A 21459-nucleotide genomic window follows, 5' to 3' on the forward strand; every position below is an offset into this window, starting at 1 on the left:
TATGGAAGAGAAAGAACAGGCCAGAACTGGATAATATATTTGAAGAAAAAACAACCAAGCATGTACTATAGGTAGTTCATCTAATAGCTTAAACTAAATAGATATTTACTATTTAAATGCTGTGTTTAACTTAATAGAAACAAACAAATGTTTTTTTTTTATTAATAATCGTCATATATAGGTAAGAATCATCTGGCTGGAGGGGGTTAACTCAGAATTCAGTTTTGGATCCGTGTCTTGGCTGCTTGCCAGGTTTATTTCAGTCTGTCTATTACTGGCTCCTTGCTAGCTTGGATGATTCTCTGTCGGTTTGGCCTGAGCCTTTCTGGAAATTTGCCCACACAAATCGATTAACCATATTTTTAATATATACCGATACAATGAACCTTAACTAGAGGTCATAAATCTAGAGATTATTCAATGTTAGCTTTAAAGAGGAATGAATCATTATTCGGTTATGATATTACGTTTTAGGTTAAAATAAATGAATTAGTACAATTATTTATGTGCTAGTATATAATTGATTATATCGTTTGTTAGTAGATTATTACGTTTCGATTCGTTTAATTTGTTTTCTATACTGCATAATTCCATTTTATTAAATCTTTCTTTAGTAAACATGGAGTCCGCTTATGTTCCATTCCAAACCTGATAAAGTGTCTAGACATTAGCACGTGCGAGTTAGTTGGCCATCTTATCTGCAACTTTTGTACATCTTTTTATGTAAAGAAGCATATTCTCTCAATCTACCCCTTATAAATATATACAAAAGGTATACATCAGCAAAGCCGTAGCATTTTACTTATCCTTTAATGTCCTTTTTTAAGTCTTGCGTGTATTTGAATGCTTCTTCTGGATCAATAAAGAAACGCTCCGAGTCATTATTGATGCATTTCTTTATTATTGAACAATTTCTTTTCTTCGGTATTCACCAAGGAGAAGGATATTGAATTATGTGAGGTAAGGGAAACTAGTAGAGTAGCTATGGAATTTTTTGAAGATGTTACTCGGGAAATTGATGAGGGTAAAGCAGTGGATGTTGTGTATATGGACTTCATTAAGACCTTTGACAAGGTTCCTCATGGAAGGTTGGCTAAGAAGGTTCAATGGTTGGGTATTAATGGTGGAGTAGCAAGATGGATTCAACAGTGGCTGAATGGGAAATGCCAGAGAGTATTGGTGGATGGTTGTTTGTCAGGTTGGAGGCCAGTGACGAGTGGGGTGCCACAGGGATCTGTGTTGGGTCCACTGTTGTTTGTCATGTACATCAATGATCTGGATGATGGTGTGGTAAATAGGATTAGTAAGTATGCAGATGATACTAAGATAGGTGGGGTTGCGGGTAATGAAGTAGAGTTTCAAAGTCTACAGAGAGATTTATGCCAGTTGGAAGAGTGGGCTGAAAGATGGCAGATGGAGTTTAATGCTGATAAGTGTGAGGTGCTACATCTTGGCAGGACAAATCAAAATAGGACGTAAATGGTAGGGAATTGAAGAATGTAGGAGAACAGAGGGATCTGGGAATAACTGTGCACAGTTCCCTGAAAGTGGAATCTCATGTAGATAGGGTGGTAAAGAAAGCTTTTGGTGTGCTGGCCTTTATAAATCAGAGCATTGAGTATAGAAGTTGGGATGTAATGTTAAAATTGTACAAGGCATTGGTGAGGCCAATTCTGGAGTATGGTGTACAATTTTGGTCGCCTAATTATAGGAAGGATGTCAACAAAATAGAGAGAGTACAGAGGAGATTTACTAGAATGTTGCCTGGGTTTCAGCAACTAAGTTACAGAGAAAGGTTGAACAAGTTAGGGCTTTATTCTTTGGAGCGCAGAAGGTTAAGGGGGGACTTGATAGAGGTTTTTTTAAAATGATGAGAGGGATAGACAGAGTTGACGTGGAAAAGCTTTTCCCACTGAGAGTAGGGAAGATTCAAACAAGGGGACATGACATGAGAATTAAGGGACTGAAGTTTAGGGGTAACATGAGGGGGAACTTCTTTACTCAGAGAGTGGTAGCTGTGTGGAATGAGCTTCCAGTGAAGGTGGTGGAGGCAGGTTCAGTTTTTTTATCATTTAAAAATAAATTGGATAGTTATATGGATGGGAAGGGAATGGAGGGTTATGGTCTGATCGCAGGTATATGGGACTAGGGGAGATTATGTGTTCGGCACGGACTAGAAGGGTCGAGATGGCCTGTTTCCAAGATGGCGGCGCGCACAGCTGCAGCGGCCCGATGTCCTCCTGGTCAGTGCTTCATGTTTTTCGTGTACATGTACGTGTTGTTTTGTGTTTTATGTACTTACTGTCGGGCGACCAACACCTACGGCCGGCAGGACCTTCTCAGGATCGGGGTCGGTAGCGAACGGGAGATTACCGCCGAGTTTGTCCGCTGCAACGAGATCCCGGCGGACATAGCGAGGAGCCCCGACTCCCCGTGGATCACCATCCCCGCGGGGAGGAGGCGAAGACGGCGCAGAGAAAGGAAGCAAAAGCGAGGCTGCAGGGCCGGCGCGCTAGCGAGGCTACGGAGGCAGCCACTGAAACCACCGCTCCCCAGCCTGTTCCTAACGAACGCCAGATCCCTCGTTAACAAGATGGATGAGCTGAGGCTACAGACTGCAGCCAAAAATGTCGTGAAGGACAGCTGTATCCTGTTGATCACGGAGACCTGGCTTCATTCTTTCATTCCAGACTCTGCTATCGAGTTAGCAGGCTACACAGCACAGCGTCATGATAGGACAAGAGACTCTGGTAAGAGCAGAGGTGGGGGGCTCTGTGTGTACGTGAATAACACCTGGTGTACAAACACAGTGATTGTGGACAGTCACTGCTCCCCAAACCTGGAGTATGTGACTGTTAAATGCAGGCCCATCTACCTCCCTAGAGAGTTTACTGTTGTCATGATAACTGCTGTGTACATACCACCAGATGCCAATGCTAACTCGGCTATCGGTCATTTGTATGGTAGCATTAGCAGCCAACAGAGCACATATCCTGACGGTGTTCACATCATAGCAGGGGACTTTAACCACGCGGACTTGAAGAAAATGCTGCCCAAATTCTACCAGCATGTTAAATGTGCTACAAGAGGAGCAAACACCCTGGACAAGGTCTACTCCAACATCAAGCTGGGCTATAGGGCTAGACCACTACCACACCTGGGCCAGTCGGACCATATGTCCCTGCTCTTAATTCCTGCATATGCCCCCCTCAGGAAAACCGCTCCTACCATTACAAAGACCATCACAACCTGGCCTGATGGTGCTTCTCAGCAGCTGCAGGACTGTTTCGACAGGACCAACTGGGAGGTGTTTGAACACCGGGACCTGGAGGTGTTCACAGACAGTGTACTGTGCTACATAAAAAACTGCATGGACACGGTCACAGTGGACAAACAGATCCGGGTCTACCCCAACCAGAAGCCCTGGATGACTCGGGAGGTCCAGCGGCTGTTGAAAGAGAGGAACACCGCTTTTAGGTCTGGCGATAGGGCTTTATACAGCACGGCCCGAGCTAACCTGAAGAGAGGCATCAGAGAGGCCAAATCAAATTACAGGAGGAAGATAGAGGACCACCTGGACAGTAATAACAGCAGGCAGGTGTGGCAGGGGATCCAGTATCTCACCAACTATAAGACCAACCTTGGAGCTGTTGAAGGTGACGCCTCGCTGGCAGAGGAGCTGAACCACTTCTTTGCTCGCTTTGAAGTGGAGCCACCCGAGACAGCCACATCACAGCACATGGTCTACAGCAGCCTACCCCTCAAGATAGAGGAGCATGAGGTGAGGCGCACTCTGCGGGCCATCAATCCAAGGAAGGCTACTGGTCCGGACGGCGTCTCTGGACGCGTGTTGAAGGACTGCGCAGACCAGCTGGCTGGAGTCTGGACGAGGATTTTTAACCAGTCTCTGGCCCAGTCCACTGTTCCACCCTGTCTGAAATCCTCCACCATAGTCCCCTTGCCCAAAAAAAACAACATCTCCAGCCTCAACGACTACCGGCCAGTCGCACTCACACCAGTGGTGATGAAGTGTTTTGAAAAACTGGTCCGGGGTCACATCACATCACTTCTGCCCCGAAGCTTTGACCCCCACCAGTTTGCGTACAGAGCGAATAGATCCACAGAGGACGCTGTAGCCACAGCTCTCCATGCTGCACTGTCTCACCTGGAGCAGCGGGGGAGCTACGTGCGGATGCTCTTTGTGGACTACAGCTCTGCTTTTAATACTATCCTTCCCCACAAACTGGTGGACAAACTGGGGGACTTGGGACTTCCACACTCCACCTGTACGTGGATAAATAGCTTCCTGTCGGGTCGAAGCCAGAGAGTCAGAGTGGGCCATCACACATCCACGGCCCTCAGCCTCAGTACCGGCTCTCCACAGGGCTGTGTACTGAGCCCCCTGCTCTACACCATCTACACGCATGACTGCACCCCCGCCCACCACAGCAACACCATTGTCAAATTTGCGGATGACACTACAGTGGTGGGACTCATCTCCGCGGGGGACGAGTACGCCTACCGGGATGAGGTGGAGCAGCTGACAGTGTGGTGCGAAGAAAATAACCTGCTCCTCAACACCTCAAAGACGAAGGAGGTAATAATAGACTTCAGGAAAAACAAAACGGACATGGTACCACTGACCATCAGAGGGGACTGTGTAGAGAGGGTGGCGGATTTCCGCTTCCTGGGAATCCACATTGAGGAGGACCTGACGTGGAGCGTGAACACCACTGCGCTGCTGAAAAAGGTCCAGCAGAGACTGCACTTCCTGCGGGTGCTCAGGAAGAACAACATCACTCAGAGGCTGCTGCTGTCCTTTTATCGGTGCTCCATTGAGAGCATACTAACATACTGTGTATGCGTGTGGTACACCAGCTGCACAGTGGCTCAGAGGAAAGCGCTCCAGAGGGCCATTGACAACGCCCAGAGGATTGTCGGCTGCCCTCTCCTTACCTTGGAGGACCTACACAGTTCCCGCTGCACCAAAAAAACCCAGAATATAATAAAGGACATCTCCCACCCCGGACACTCCCTGTTTGAACTGTTGCCGTCAGGCAGACGGTACAGATCCACAAGGACAAGGACAAATAGACTACAAAACAGTTTTTACCCCCACTGCTATAAAAGCACTAAATGTGGCCGCCAAGGAACGCAGGGGCGATACAGACTAAGGGACTGTGGTAACGGTGAAATCGACAGAAGGATGGAGGGTTGGGTGTGTATGCGTGCTTTGTCTGTGTTTTTTATTTATTGCTTATCTTTATTATTTTACCGTGGATGTTTCGTTAGCTTTAGAAATGTTTGAATGCTGCACTGACTGGCTGACATTTTAAATTTCGTTGTACATGGCCCATGTTACAATGACAAATAAAGAAACTATTCTAACTATTCCGTGCTGTAATTGTTATATGGTTATATGGATACTATTAGTTTAAAAGTAAAAGAAGTACTGACACTTTTGAAAAATATAAAAGTGGATAAGTCTCCAGGTCCTGACAGGATATTCCCTAGGACATTGAGGGAAGTTAGTGTAGAAATAGCAGGGGCTATGACAGAAATTTTTCAAATGTCATTATAAACGGGAATAGTCCCCGAAGATTGGCGTACTGCGCATGTTGTTCCATTGTTTAAAAAGGGTTCTAAAAGTAAACCTAGCAATTATAGACCTGTTAGTTTGACTTCAGTGGTGGGCAAATTAATGGAAAAGATACTTAGAGATAATATATATATGCATCTGGATAAACAGGGTCTGATTAGGAACAGTCAACATGGATTTGTGCCTGGAAGGTCATGTTTGACTAATCTTCTTGAATTTTTTGAAGAGGTTACTAGGGAAATTGACGAGGGTAAAGCAGTGGATGTTGTCTATATGGACTTTAGTAAGGCCTTTGACAAGGTTCCTCATGGAAGGTTGGTTAAGAAGGTTCAACTGTTGGGTATAAATGCAGGAGTAGCAAGATGGATTCAACAGTGGCTGAATGGGAGAAGCCAGAGGGTAATGGTGGATGGCTGTTTGTCGGGTTGGAGGCAGGTGACTAGTGGGGTGCCTCAGGGATCTGTGTTGGGTCCACTGTTGTTTGTCATGTACATCAATGATCTGGATGAAGGTGTGGTAAATTGGATTAGTAAGTATGCAGATGATACCAAGATAGGGGTTGTTGTGGATAATGAAGAGGATTTCCAAAGTCTACAGAGTGATTTAGGCCATTTGGAAGAATGGGCTGAAAGATGGCAGATGGAGTTTAATGCTGATAAATGTGAGGTGCTACACCTTGGCAGGACAAATCAAAATTGGACGTACATGGTAAATGGTAGGGTATTGAAGAATACAGTTGAACAGAGGGATCTGGGAATAACCGTGCATAGTTCCTTGAAGGTGGAATCTCATATAGATAGGGTGGTAAAGAAAGCTTTTGGTATGCTCGCCTTTATAAATCAGTGCATTGAGTATAGAAGCTGGGATGTAATGTTAAAATTGTACAAGGCATTGTTGAGACCAAATCTGGAGTATGGTGTACAATTTTGGTCGCCCAATTATAGGAAGGATGTCAACAAAATAGAGAGAGTACAGAGGAGATTTACTAGAATGTTGCCTGGGTTTCAACAACTAAGTTACAGAGAAAGGTTGAATAAGTTAGGTCTATTCTCTGGAGCGCAGAAGGTTAAAGGGGGACTTGATAGAGGTCTTTAAAATGATGAGAGGGATAGACAGTTGATGTGGACAAGCTTTTCTCTTTGAGAATAGGGAAGATTCAAACAAGAGGACATGACTTCAGAATTAAGGGACAGAAATTTAGGGGTAACATGAGGGGGATCTTCTTTACTCAGAGAGTGGTAGCGGTGTGGAATGAGCTTCCAGTAGAAGTGGTGGAGGCAGGTTTGTTGGTATCATTTAAAAATAAATTGGATAGGCATATGGATGGGAAGGGAATGGAGGGTTATGGTATGAGTGCAGGCAGGTGGGACTAAGGGAAAAAAGTTGTTCGGCACGGACTTGTAGGGCCGAGATGGCCTGTTTCCGTGCTGTAATTGTTATATGCTATATAGTTATTATATGTGATCCTCAGTTTGGCAGGATATATTATTCCATATCTCAGGTGTGGAATTCCTTTAAGAATCATCCGGGTCTTTGTAAAAAGGGCACGTTTCTTCGCCACTTCTGCCGGATAATCTCTGAAGAATCTTACACTTTCTCCTTCGAACATCAGGTTTTTTCCGATTGGTACTTTCTTCATAATGTCTTCAAGAACCACTATGTCATTAAGTTTCAGGATAATCTGTCTTGGTGGAGCTCCGACCCTTGAGTGTGCTCTCTGAACTCGATGTGCAGCATCTACTTTGGGTCTTTCAGACAGCTTGAATACTTGTTGAAGGTGGTGGTAGATGGTGGATGTGGGTGGCGCGACCCACGTCGCAGCGGCCTCTGCAGTCCGTCTGTCTTTTTTTTTTTTTTTTGTCCCGTTGAGGGTACAGTTTGTAGTGGGCTTTTAAATGTGTATGTGTGGGGGGCGGGGAGTGGGTGGGGGAAACCTTTAAATCTCTTCCCTGCACGGGGACCCAACCTTTTCCCTGTCGGGTCTCCGTTGTCGTTGGGGCCTAGCAACCTGGAGCAGCTTCCAACCGGAACGACCTGGGGGCTCAAGTCACGGAGCCTGCGGAGCTGCGGGCCTACCATCGTGGAGCTGGCCAGCTTCGGAGCGTGGAGAGTTCGGAGCGTGGAGAGCTGCGGTGGCGCGCGGCTGCGACCCGACTACGGTGGATGGTGACACCGGGAGCTCGCGGGTCCCCGGTGGGAGACTGCTTTGCGGGGCACCGGCAACGGCGACTTCTCCCGCCCAAATTGCGGGGTTGAAATTTGCGGACCTGGAGCGGGGCCTTACATCGCCCAGCGCGGCTTTAAATGGCCGCAGACATGCTAGTGCCCGCCGGGTGCTTTGACTGACATTGGGAGAAGAATGGAGAGCAGGGGAGAGACAAGACTTTGCCTTCCATCACAGTGAGGAGGAGATTCACTGTGATGGATGTTTGTGTAAATTGTGTTGGGGTGTGTCTTAGTTCTTTTCTTGTATGACTGCAGAAACCAAATTTCATTTGAACCTCATGTGAGATTCAAATGACAAATAAATGGTATTGTATTGTAAGTAAGTTGGCAGTGAAAACCCGAGGGTCTGTGCCAGTTTCCTTCCCTTCTTTCATTCCAACAATTCTTAAGTTTTGTCGTCTGGACCAAGCTTCGAGATCGAGGCATTTGTCGGTCATTCTGGAACTCGGTCTAGATCTACTTTCATTCTTTGCATCGCTTCAGACATATCCATAGTCATAGTTTCCAGATCTTTAATAGCTTTGTTTTGTTCTGTAGAAGTAAGGAGAACGGGCTCCAGCTTTTTACTGCAATCTTATTCAACCTGTTTAATTTCTTTTCTTAAATCTGTATCTAGTTCTTCAATACGGTCCTGTAGAATACCAATTCTACCACAAATATCATTGTTCCCGGCATCCATTCTTGTCTCTAACTTTCCCAGCTGAGTAGACAGCTTGGAAAGCTCCTTATGCAGAATCTCACCAAAGTCCTTTGTCACAGCTTCTCTTAAAGATTGTTCTTGTTCTTTTACTTTTCTTTTCATAGCAGCAATAAATCTTTGTCCTTCAGTTTCTTCTTCAGGTGTTGTTTGAGGTGTTTTCTCCAAGTCTTGAGTGAGCCGCAGTCTGGTTTGAGGTCTTGATATAAAATAATCACAAAATATTTCATTATATGAGCATAATAAAGTTGTGGATCGGGTGTTGTGGATAATGAAGAGGATTTCCAAAGTCTACAGAGTGATTTGGGCCATTTGGAAGAATGGGCTGAAAGATGGCAGATGGAGTTTAATGCTGATAAATGTGCATATTTCCTTGAAGGTGGAATCTCATATAGATAGGTTGGTAAAGAAAGCTTTTGGTATGCTAGCCTTTATAAATCAGTGCATTGAGTAAAGAAGCTGTGATGTAATGTTAAAATTGTACAAGGCATTGGTGAGACCAAATCTGGAGTATGGTGTACAATTTTGGTCGCCCAATTATAGGAAGGATGTCAACAAAATAGAGAGAGTACAGAGGAGATTTACTAGAATGTTGCCTGGGTTTCAACAACTAAGTTACAGAGAAAGGTTGAAAAAGTTAGGTCTTTATTCTCTGGAGCGCAGAAGGTTAAGGGGGGACTTGATAGAGGTCTTTAAAATGATGAGAGGGATAGACAGTTGATGTGGATCAGCTTTTCCCTTTGAGAATAGGGAAGATTCAAACAAGAGGACATGACTTCAGAATTAAGGGACAGAAGTTTAGGGGTAACTTCTTTACTCAGAGAGTGGTAGCGGTGTGGAATGAGCTTCCAGTGGAAGTGGTGGAGGCAGGTTCGTTGGTATAATTTAAAAATAAATTGGATAGGCATATGGATGAGAAGGGAATGGAGGGTTATGGTATGAGTGCAGGTAGGTGGGACTAAGGGAAAAAAGTTGTTCGGCACGGACTTGTAGGGCCGAGATGGCCTGTTTCCGTGCTGTAATTGTTATATGGTTATATGGTTATAAATTTAATTTAAACATTCAGTGTTTGGTATACATTTGAAGTGTACCTGATCCCTTAGCTTGGGTGTAGAAGTCTGGAAAGAGCTGCTGCGTGCTCTGTAACTAGCCAGGGATTCCCTACTGATCCTCTAGCGAGCCATCAGTGTGTTCTGTACCATTGTATTGAAAATAACAGGCTGGTTCAACAGGGCGGTAACAATCTCAGGAAATATATCCATTGTTCAACTTTGAAGGTTCTGAATAAATTCCTGAATGTAAACAATTTATTTTTGGTAAGTCGATTACTAACACAATTAATTGTTTTATTTGGGCTGTATGGATGAATGTTGCTGCAAAAGCTAGATATGAATGTTTATATATTAAGCTTTTCACTCAAAAGCTCAAACAAACAGAGATACGTTTACATGAGAAAATAAGCTTAAATCCATATAGTGGAACATTAGAATAGAAAAGGAAAAGTGCTTAATAGTTTCTGAAAATAAAAAAACAATGGGATAATTACCATTAATTTTCAGATCCATTTGCACGATCCATTATTCTCCGAAACTCAAAAATGTATGGGTTATATTTTGGTTATTCTTACATAGAAATTTACAGTATAGTCAAGCACTTTGTCAGTTGGCTGAGAAAGAACTGTTTAGGCTATCTACACTGCCTAAGACTCAACCTGGCACCATTTAATTATGGCACGCCGGGTATGACAAAATTCTTTCAGATGATGCATTCCTCCCAATTTATGAGCAAATTTATTTTCTTTGATTTCCCCTCCTATCCCTCCACCAAATCCATGACTAATTATTGACCACTCGACCAAAGAGAAAGAGCCAATCTTAATCTCTCGGTCTTCATTGATAGCTTAGATCGGACCCACTCCATTTCCAGGACATTCTGAACGCGTGACGCACGGTTGGATTTCGCTCTCTCTGTATTTCCGCTCATCTCTCTCTGTCCCCCCCTCCACCCCCTCCCCCTCCTCCCCCCCTCCCTCCCCCTTCCTCCCCTCCCCTCTCTTCTCCTTTCCCCTCCTCCCCTCTCCCCTCTTCCCCCCCCCCCTCCCCTCCTCTCTATCTCCCCTCCTCCTCCTCCCCTCCCCCCTCCCCCTCCTCCTCCCCCCCCTCTCCCGCCTCTCCCCCCCTCCCCCCTCCTCTACCCCCTCCCTCCTCCTCCTCTCTCCCTCCCCTCCTCTCTCCTCCTCCCCCCTCCTTTCTCCCGCTCCCCCCTCCTCTCTCCCCCTACCTCCTCCTCACCCCCTCCCCCCTCTTCTCTCCCCCCCCCTCCCCCTCTCTCTCCCTCCTCCTCTCTCTCCCTCCCTCCTCCTCTATCTCCCTCCCTCCTCCTCCCTCTCCCTTCCTCTCTCTCCCCCTCCCTCTCCCCCCTCCCCTCCTCCCCCCCCCCCCCCCCCCCCTCCCCCCTCCCCCCCTCCTCCCCCCCCCCCTTTCTCCTCCCCTCCCTCCTCCCTTCCCCCTCTTCTCTCTCCCCCCTCCTCCCCCCCCCCTCCTCACCCCCCCCCACCTCCCCCCCCTCCTCTCTCTCCCCCCTCCCCCCTGCTCCCCCCTCCCCACTATACCCCCCCACCCCCCCCCCCCCACTCCTCCACAACCTCCCCCTCCCCTCTCTCCTCCACCCCTCTCCCTCCACTCCTCCCCACAATCCTTTCTTCCGCTCCCCCCCTCTCTCTCTCCCCTCCTCTCTCCCTCTCCTCTCTCCCCCTCTCTCCCCTCCTCCTCTCTCCCCACCCTCCTTTCTCAACCCCGCTCCCGTCTACTCTCTCTCCCCCCCTATCCCCCATCCGCTCCCCTCTCTCTCCCCCTCCTTTCTCCTCTCTACCCCCCCTCTCTCTCCCCCCCCCTCTCCCTCTCTCCCCCCCTCCTCTCTCCCCCCTCCTCTCTCCCCCCCTCTCTCTCCCCCCCTCTCTCTTCCCCCTCTCTCTCCCCCTCTCCTCTCTCCTCCCCTCTCTCTCCCATTCTCTCTCTCCTTCTCCCTCTCTCCTTCTGTCTCTCCCCTTCTCTCGCGCCCCATCTCTCTCCCCACTTCTCTCTCCCCCCTCCTCTCTCCTCCCCCTCCTCTCTCCCCCTCCTCTCTCCCCCCTCCTCTCTCCCTCCCTCTCTCTCTCTCTCTCTCTATCCCCCCTCCCTCTCTCTCCCCCTCTCTCTCTCTCTCTTCTCTCTCTCTCTCTCCCTTCTCTCTTCCCCTCCTCTCCCCCCCTCCTCTCTCCCCCCTCTCTCTCCCCCCCCTCTCTCCCCCCTCTCCCCTCCCTCCTCTCCCTCTCTCTCCCCCCTCTCCCTCTCTCCCCCCTCTCTCTCCTCCCTCTCCCCCCCCCCTCCCCCCCTCTCCACCCCTCTCTCTCTCCCCCCTCCCTCTCCTCTCTCCCCTTCCCCCCTCTCCCCCCCTCCCCCTCTCTCTCCCCCTCCCTCTCCCCCCCCCCCTCTCTCCCTCCCCTCCCCTCTCTCCCCTCCCCTCTCTCCCCCTCCCCTCTCTCTCCCCCTCCCCTCTCTCCCTCCCCCTCCTCTCTCTCCCCCTCCCCCTCTCTCCCCCCCCACCCCTCCCTCTCTCCCCCACCCCCTCTCTCGCCGTCTCTCTCCTTATTTCTCACCACTTCTCTCTCTCCCCACTATCCCTCCCCTCTCTCTCTCTCCCCTCCACCCTCTCTCCCCCTCCACCCTCTCCCCCTCCACCCTCTCTCCCCCCCCCCCCTCCCCCACCTCTCTCCCCACTCTCCCCCCCGCTCTAGCCTCTCTCCCTCTCCCCCCTCTCTCTCTCCCCTTCCCCTCCCCCCCTCTCTCTCTCCCCCCCTCCCCCTCCCCCTCTACCAGAGGGAGTCTAAAGAAGGGTCTCTACCCAAAACGTCACCCAATTTCTTCTATTCAGAGATGCTGGCTTCTCCATGGAGTTCCCCCGCACAATTAAAGCATGGAATAGTCTTCACCCTACCCTACCATAGTTACCCAACCAGATGCAACCAAATTTAAGGTAGCTCTTTTTCCCCCAAGAACCCTTATTTCTTAAGTCCAAGTCAAGAGAGTTTTATTGCCATGTGTCCCAGATAGGACAATGCAGCACAACAGAATATGTAAACATAATACAGAACAGGAGATAAAAGTTCAGTGTTTTTATATACCATACACAATAAATAAACAGATAAAGTGCAATAGGCTGTTATTGTTCAGAGTTTGGTGGTGGACCCTCCACCACCTCCAGTTTAAATTCCATTTGGAATATTTTTGGAGGACCAGGAAACAAAGAAGCAAAAGTTACTCCAGGGAGTGATTCTGCATTGGTTTCCAGCGGTCGCGGCAAGGACAGCAATGGCGGCCAGATCTCCCACAATGTTCTTTCACTAATGCTGCCCTTCAACCACTTTCTAGCATAACTTACTTTTTGCCTATAAAACCAAGAGTAAAGTTGTTTGATAAATATATTAGTGTTCAGTTACATTTGCAACTCCTGATAATCTTTTCCAGCAAGAGGGAAGAGGGAAGTTGGAAAGGGTGCAAAAGAAATTCACGAGAATGTTACCTGGACGTGCACTTGAGTGATAGGGAGGAGGCTGGATAAGATAAGGGAAGCAGATGTATCTGATTTTAATCTGTACCATAAACATCTTAAAGACAAGATTGGTTATTAAAGGCCTGAAATGCAGTGTAGAGACTAAATATCTGCTATGATTGGCTAATCTCTGAACTCTTCGAGCTAGCCGACTACATAGATCAGAATCCAAAATGTAACGGCACGCTTGCGTTACTTTTATTTTAAGGATTTGGACACGGTGAGAACAGAACATTTTCATTTGTGCCACTACCACCAAATACAATGTCTATCTGCTTTGTCAGTGACCTCTTCTGATAGCCTTCTGTTTGTTCTGTAATACGTATCACCGTAATAATGTTCAATACCAAATTATTCAATTACCACCAAATTATTCTTAACATTTTGGTAGAATTTGTTTGTATTGTATTTCTCTGCTTGTGCAGCTTGATACACTTTCAAGACAATATGAGGAGCTTTATCATCACAACAAAGATTTCGATGGAAGACTATTTCTTGAGTGTGACAAAACTCTGCAGATGGACCCAGAAGACAGGTAATATTGTATATAAATTTGTATTTTGCAATATGCAACCATTTTTCTCCTGCCCTCCCATCACGCCCTTCCAAATCCCCCCCCCCCCCCCCCAAATATTATTGCAGTCTTTGACCAAACTGCTTGTTCTCACTATAGTTAACTACCTGGAATATGATAAAGCCATAAGATGGATTAATCTGGTTTTTAGTGGTTAGTCTAATTGTGTAGACAAACAGGACTGCAGATGCTCGAATTTTGAGCAAAGCACAAACTCCTGCGACCCCCAACACCCTTTCCAGAGAGGAAGCTGGTCAGGCAGTTCTGTGTTGTGGGAAATGTTTTGGGTAGCGGCCCTTTATCAGATTGATGTAGAGGGAAGAAAGCTGGTCGAATAAGGTGAGGGGAAGGGGTAGGATGAGCTGACTTCGAATGGTTGAATTCAGGTAATGAGGGTTGATTGGCAGAAGTGTCAAGTGGGGGAGGGGAACGATGGAAAAAGTAACCAAGGCTGAAGGTTATATATGGAGAAGGTGAAAGGGTACAAATGGTAGAAATGATAAAGAAGGTAGGTGGAGAGAGAAATGTAGAGCCAGAGGAAAGGACGGTAAACTGAATGGACTGCTGGATGAGGTAGGGGGAAGAAAAATGGGGAGCCTGGGATGGTTGATGGGAGGAAGGGAAAGGAACTGGGCGATGGTGGTAGGAGATTGGAAAGGAAGGTGTGCATGGGGGGAAGCTTGGTAGATGTGAAGAAAGAGGGGGCTGAGGAGTTCTCTAACTTAAATTAGAGAATTCAACATTCATGCAGTTGGATTGTAAGTTACCCTAGCAGAATATGATGTGCTATTCTTCCAGCTTGTTTATGTCCTCATCCTGGCAATGGGGGAAGTCAAGGACAGTCAGGTCAGTATGGTAATGGGATAGGGAATAAAAATGTCTTGCAACCAAGAACTATTGGTGGGGCTGGTGGGCAGAAGTTAAGTGTTCAGCAAAGTGAAGCTGCATCAAAAGCACCAGCGCAGTAGATAAAGTTGGAAGAGGTGCTCTGTCGCAACTGGAAGAGATGCTGGGTTCCCTGATTGGAGGGAGTAGATATTGGGACATATTGCACTTATGACTGGGAAGGGGGATGGATATGTGGCAAGGATGAGCAAACCAAGGATATATAGAAAGAGTGGTCTGCGCAAGAAATAGAAAGGAGCAGGGAGGAGAAGATGTGACTGATAAAGATTTCAAATAGAAACTCTCTGAATTATATGGAATGCAGAGATTGGTGATGTGAAAGGTAAGGATCAGGGAAACACTATTTGTGTTATGTCTGGTGGTTTAGGGAGAGAGCAGAATTGTGAGAAATTAAGGTGACATGTGCGGCTCCTTCCCACAACTGAGGGGTGGGGGGGTGGATGGGGGGGGGGTTGGTTAAGCCACATTTTTGCTGAAGAAAAAGGACATCTCAGATGCCAAGAGTGGAAAGCCTCATCTTGAGAGCAGATGCATTGGAGTGATTGTGTATCTGTGTAATCAATTACAGCATCCAGTGTAATGTCAGCGTGGTCCCAACTCATTAGTTCGAATGTACGGCACATTTTTCTCTCTCTGTTGCTAATGTATAATATATGTTTGTAACATGTAACTTTTTAGCATTCTATGTTATTAAACATTTCCCCTAAAGATTTGAAAAATTCTTTTGATAAAACATGTTAAAAGTCTTAACATGTTGATGGAGTTTGGTTTGCTTTGGGTGCTGTCATATATCTATAATATACCACACAGTCATATTTTCTGATAGAAATGCTTTACTTCAAGCTGAAAACAAACAAAAACTGAACACAATTGTCCTGCATAATTTAGTTTTGTTAGATCACTGTAGTGGGTAAATAATTCTGCACAACATTCTATTTTATTTTACTAACAATTGCATAAGAAGCAATTAAAAGATTTTTGATTGAACTATCTCTTTATAGATGCGAAGAAAGAACTCCAAAGATGCCTCAAACTGAAGATGGTAATACAGTACATCCTCCGCAGACTCCTGTTAGGTACAAATTGTTTTGTGTTCAGTTTTTGCAATACATGTTGAATGCCATATAATAGTTATTTTTACACAATATACAGTTCAGTTACTTGTGTGCAATAATTTGGTGTGTGATTCAAAACTATTTATTTGCATGTGAACAGGCATAGCTTACAAAGACCACTGTTGAAATTGCTCAACTGGAACTCATCTAATTTTTTTCCTGCACAACAACCAGTCTAGGTTATTTTAGAGTTCCTAGCTATGCTAGTTATATGCACAGATACATTGCCCAGTCCAAAATATTTAGAAGTGCTCACAAATAGTGTGACAGGGTGCATGCAAGCAAACAAGTTGGTTGGCAAGCAAAGGGTAATGGCAAAGAACTGGTTAGTGGTAACTGATGTTAGATAGTAGCCTTTTCTATCTTAAACAACAGAGTTGTGATGCAGCATATAACCGATAGGCTGGAATCATTGTTGATCAGAGGCAGGCTGGTTTGATTGTCGCAAGCTTCTCAAAGTGGGAGAATGTGGCAGATAATATCTGGCTTAATTGAATAATGTATGGTTTAGTATTTGTGTGGAGCAACTAATCATGACATATAGTATTCCAGTATTCTGCTATTAGTAATACGATGGCAAGGGCTGTCTTTTACTCTTGGCTTGATTCAGATTATTTCTACATTTTGATGTTGAGTCAAAATAATTGAGTGTGGGCTATGCTGCAGGTTTTGACTAGTCTTTGTAATTATTTCCTATATGGCATTGGAAAGATGGAGGTGAGATGCATTAAAAATAGTTTTCCTGATGTGCCTTTATCTTCAACTCAGTGCCACTTGCATGATACAGAAAATATGTCTTTACATACCTTTTATGATTTCCACATTGTAATTGGGTTTATCCTTAGCCAGTCTTTAAATTGGAATGTGCAAGAAAATGCATCCAAGTAAATAAGTATCTGAGAACTAAGTACAGTGCCCTCCATAATGTTTGGGACAAAGACCCATCATTTATTTATTTGCCTTTGTACTCCACAATTTGAGATTTGTAATAGAAAAAATCACATGTGCCAGATTTTAATAAAAGCCATTTTTATACATTTTGGTTTCACCATGTAGAAATTGCAGCAGTGTTTGTACATCTCAAGCCGATCACACATATTGATCACATTATACAGTTATTGACAGTTCCCTAACCCAATTACAAAGTACCCCATTACAATGTTTCTACAGAAGCTTCTAGAAGGAAGTCAGTTAAGTGAAGTAATGAAACATTTTCCCAGGTTGTATAAACAATTCAAACAAGGTTTCACACTTTAACCAATCATCAAACAGCAGCACAAACACTCAGCAACATTATTAACAATGCCTTTTTACATCCCCTTCTACAACCATTCCTCAGTATGCATTAGCAGACCTTCTTATCTCTTTCTGCAAACCCTCATACATATTGACAAAGTAAGGACATCTGGCCCTCTCCTTATCCTCAACTTCCATCTAGGGCCCAGAATTGGAGCCGTGACTCCCATCTTGCAACTATCACAGAAAGAGGCCAAGCAGGCCCTGCAAATAAAAAGCTCAATTTTTGTGACCTCTTTAATCTAGCCAATATTAACACTGCAATCGGTCTGCAGAAAAGTTCCGACCCAAAACATAGCCTTTTCTTGTTTTCCAGATATGCTGCCTGAGTTATACCTGTGCCTTTTTTAATATAAATGGGTAATTCGATATGCGATATGCCATTTATTGTCACTATACATGTACAGTGAAACTGAAAGCTGCTCGTACTCAGTGCATACATACAATTTTACACAAAAAAACAAGAAACAGAAAAAAACAAAACAGAGGGAGGGAGATGGGGGGGGGGGGGGAATAGGTGCACAAATTCTACGGCGCTACATACATATATACATATATACAGATGGAAGTCCGTGTTGGGCGGTGTAGTCAGTGCATGTGTGGATTTGAATTTATGGTAGATATAATTCTCGGGAAGCAGCTATTCCTGAGTCTGTTTGTCCTGGATTTGATGCACCTATAGCGCCTTCCAGAGGGCAGCAGGTCGAACAGTCCAAACGCAGGATGGGAGCTGTCTTTGGTGATCTTCTTTGCCCTGCTAAGGCAGCGGGAGGTGTAGATGTCCATCAGGGAGGGGAGAGGGCAGCCAATGATCCTCTGCGCTGTCCATGCCGAATTCGTATTCATTTGCAAAAATGCTCGATTTTATCGGGCACTTGGATTAAATTCTGCCGAACATTAGAGGAAAATGTAAGATTAAATAACATTTTAATATAAACTGCAGGCTCTCCAAGATTTGCGTAATAGGTGAGTAAACATAGACTCACACTTATGTAAACATTTCACAATAGTTGGCCCCGTTTCCTAAATGTAGATGGAGTCAATGAAAGGGAGGTTGGTTTGCGTGATGGTCTGGACTACATCCACATGTCTGCATTTTTTTGCGGTCTTGGATGGAGTTACTCACAAACCATGCTGTTATGGATCCTGATACAATGTTTTCTTCGACGCATCTGTAGAAGTGGGTAAGGGTTGTTGGGGACAAGGTGAACATCCTAAGCCTTTGAAGGAAGTAGGGGTGTTGGTGTGCTATCTTGGCTTTAGCTTTGATGTGGCTTGTCCCAGAGAAATTGCTGGAGATATTTATTCCTAGGAACGAAACATTCAACCTTTTCTACTTCAGTGCATCAATGTATTCAGGGTGTGTGCAGCATTGGGGTAACCATATAACCATATAACAATTACAGCACGGAAACAGGTCATCTCGGCCCTACAAGTCCATGCTCCAATTTATTTTTAAATGATACCAATGAACCTGCCTCCACCACTTCCACTGGGAGCTCATTCCACACCGCCACCACTCTCTGAGTAAAGACGTTCCCCCTCATATTACCCCTAAACTTCTGTCCCTTAATTCTGAAGTCATGTCCTCTTGTTTGAATCTTCCCTATTCTCAAAGGGAAAAGCTTGTCCACATCAACTATGTCTATCCCTCTCATCATTTTAAAGACCTCTATCAGGTCCCCCCTTAACCTTCTGCGCTCCAGAGAATAAAGACCTAACTTATTCAACCTATCTCTGTAACTTAGTTGTTGAAAACCAGGCAACATTCTAGTAAATCTCCTACTGTACTCTCTCTATTTGTTGAAATCCTTCCTCTAAATTGGGCGACCAAAATTGCAAAAGCTTTCTTTACCACCCTACCTATATGAGAGTCCACCTTCAAGGAACTATGCACATTCTTCGCCCCAGATCCCTCTGTTCAAACGTATTTCTTCAATCACCCTACCATTTATACATGCTAACCGTCCTATTTGATTTGTCCTGCCAAGGTGTAGCACACTCAAATTATCAGCATTAAACCCATCTGCCCATCTTTCAGCCCATTTTTCCAAATGGCCTAAATCCACCTGTGGACTTTGGAAAATCCTTTCATTATCCCCAACACCCTCCTGATCTTAGCTACTCATTCTGCATAGATTACTATTCTAATTTACCCCCATTTATACACACCTTCATCACAGAAGCAGTTGCATGTACACTGACAATATGCACTTTACCCCTGCAACACAAGGACCACTAACACAGATCCTGAGGCAACCCCACTAGACTCACCTGCCTCCAACCCGAACTGAGTAAATATTCCTGCATGCCATACACAACCGACTACACTCTGGACCAATCGCTCAGCCGAATCAGTACGGTAATGGGTGCAAGCGTATCTTGCATTCCTGCATTTATCCACTGAATACAGATTTGAACCTTGCGTAAACCAACCTTCCTGACTTGTATCTTATACCGGCAACAGGGCCTTACATAAGGATGAGATATTTCAACAGGACACTAGGGTACCATCGCTATGTCGCTATATTACCCATATTCATCCACTGCGCAATTGTCCGCTTTTTTAGTTTTTACATCACTGAGATTTCGACTGTGAGTATATGTGCTAAGCCAATCTGACGCGATAGTCATATAGCTGCAATTAGAACCTTGCATGGCACCTAATCTCCTGTCTGAGCACAAAAAATCCATGTCTGCGAATGTTTTCTAATCAGGACCATAGATTTATCTAGAGGCCTTATAATATATATTAGCTCTACAGCTATCTTTCACTTCAATATGCTACATCACTGCCCGATTCCATAGTCATGCCCTGGAGACTAACTTAGTGGGCCAGGTATTTACATTATGAAGTTGCTAGTGTGTACATGACTCGCCAGGAAAAGCACTATTTAAAACAATGGAACAAACATGAGGAGTGACGCCACACCATCCTCAGGGGGGGACTATTCCCGGTTTATACATGACACTTTGAAATATTTCTGTAATATAGCCACAGCATTAGGGTATACTTTACTAACTGACCCTCAGTGTTGTCACCTAGGGAACTATTACGTCCTAGACCTGGAGACTTATACACTTTGCTACTCTTTATTTTGACTCCACAAACCCCCGGTGTATACGGGATCATACTTCGAAACTCATATGTGAAACCTACCAATAGCGTATCTACATACTTCAGGCCCCCGTAGTTTCCCAGTTAGTCCCATCACGCATACAATCATGACTACAGCTCTCATCTCTGGCCCCCGCAACTACATCGAAGATAGAACAATTATGAAATTGTCCCCTCCACCATGATTCTCCCCCATCCACTTTGGGATCTGCAGATTAGCTGTTCCCAACTCTGTCGCTCCAATGGAACCCAAATTTATCCCTCCAATCCTTTTGATATTAATAGAGCGTTAGAAATAGAAAAAAAGAAAAGAACCCTGTTGGCAGTGAACTCTCCACCGTACGTGACCAAAAGCTAAACACTAATAGCGTCTTTTAGTTTTCGTAATTCGTTCTAGATTATGTTTACATGGCCTTATATCCTTCAAGCCCCCCCACCTCATGCATTCATGCGCCCTATAATTATTGTAAGAATTCCCTCATTTTCCGAACACGATGGTATCCTTGTCCCTTGCAGCAACACCAGAGCTATGCTGTAGATCAGAATGATTTTAATAATACAGATTTCCTTTCAATATAGGCCATAGGAGCATGCGCCGAATACTACGGAGAAATAGGATGAGACCTGAGGATATTGAGGTCCATCGAGATGCTGCTTGTTATAAGTTTAATTATTCTTTGCGCTTATCATGCATATGTCGGGCCAGTTCGTTCTGCGGAAAATATCTGTTCCTCACATCTATCCCATTGTAACAAATGCTCCCAGTTCACAACCCGTGTTTCCATAAGTTCAGGTTCAGCATACGCATGCTTGCGATGCCCCAACAGAATGTAGGCCTCTCAATATCATAGTCAAATGGCTCAACACTAGGTCCCATGTCTCTGATCCCCCCCATCTCCTCCATTTGATATAATGATGGTGAAAAAGCTCACAGTTGGTATGTGATCTACTGGACGCGCACGAAGCAGGTTGTGGCTGCATGCACGTGCCAGCCCTGCCCGCAACCAAATCTCACCGTGACGCAGTCATCCAGTGATCGCAGTCGTCATTTACCTACTAACAGCTGCAGTGTCCTGTTTCATCGTGCCCATCCTCTTAGAGCGGACCTCTATGTATTGCTGCAAGTTTACATACGTAAAGCTCATCCGCCCCATCCTACTCCCCAAACCCATCCAACCCATCCAGCCCATTTATAGAGATGATCCCGTTCCCAGTCTTGTGAAATGGTTGAAGTGAACAGTTGAATCTATCCGCACAGAAAATCACTACCTTGTGCTTATGCTACCTACATCTCTTAGAATCTATCTCCTAAACATATTTGCTCTTCCACAAATCTCG

The 21459-nt window shown here is 45.3% G+C and overlaps 1 protein-coding gene across 1 annotated transcript in view; it reads left to right on the forward strand.

The window, feature by feature from the left end:
- Nucleotides 1-21459, forward strand: part of rb1 (retinoblastoma 1) — a 182457-nt gene that overhangs the window by 45753 nt on the left and 115245 nt on the right. The window contains 2 exon segments of the mRNA XM_055644844.1: nt 13538-13647; nt 15594-15689. Of these exon segments, the coding sequence (XP_055500819.1) occupies nt 13538-13647; nt 15594-15689 (206 nt within the window).

The sequence above is a fragment of the Leucoraja erinacea genome, chromosome 13 (assembly GCF_028641065.1).
Source record: "Leucoraja erinacea ecotype New England chromosome 13, Leri_hhj_1, whole genome shotgun sequence".
Lineage (NCBI taxonomy): Eukaryota > Metazoa > Chordata > Chondrichthyes > Rajiformes > Rajidae > Leucoraja > Leucoraja erinaceus.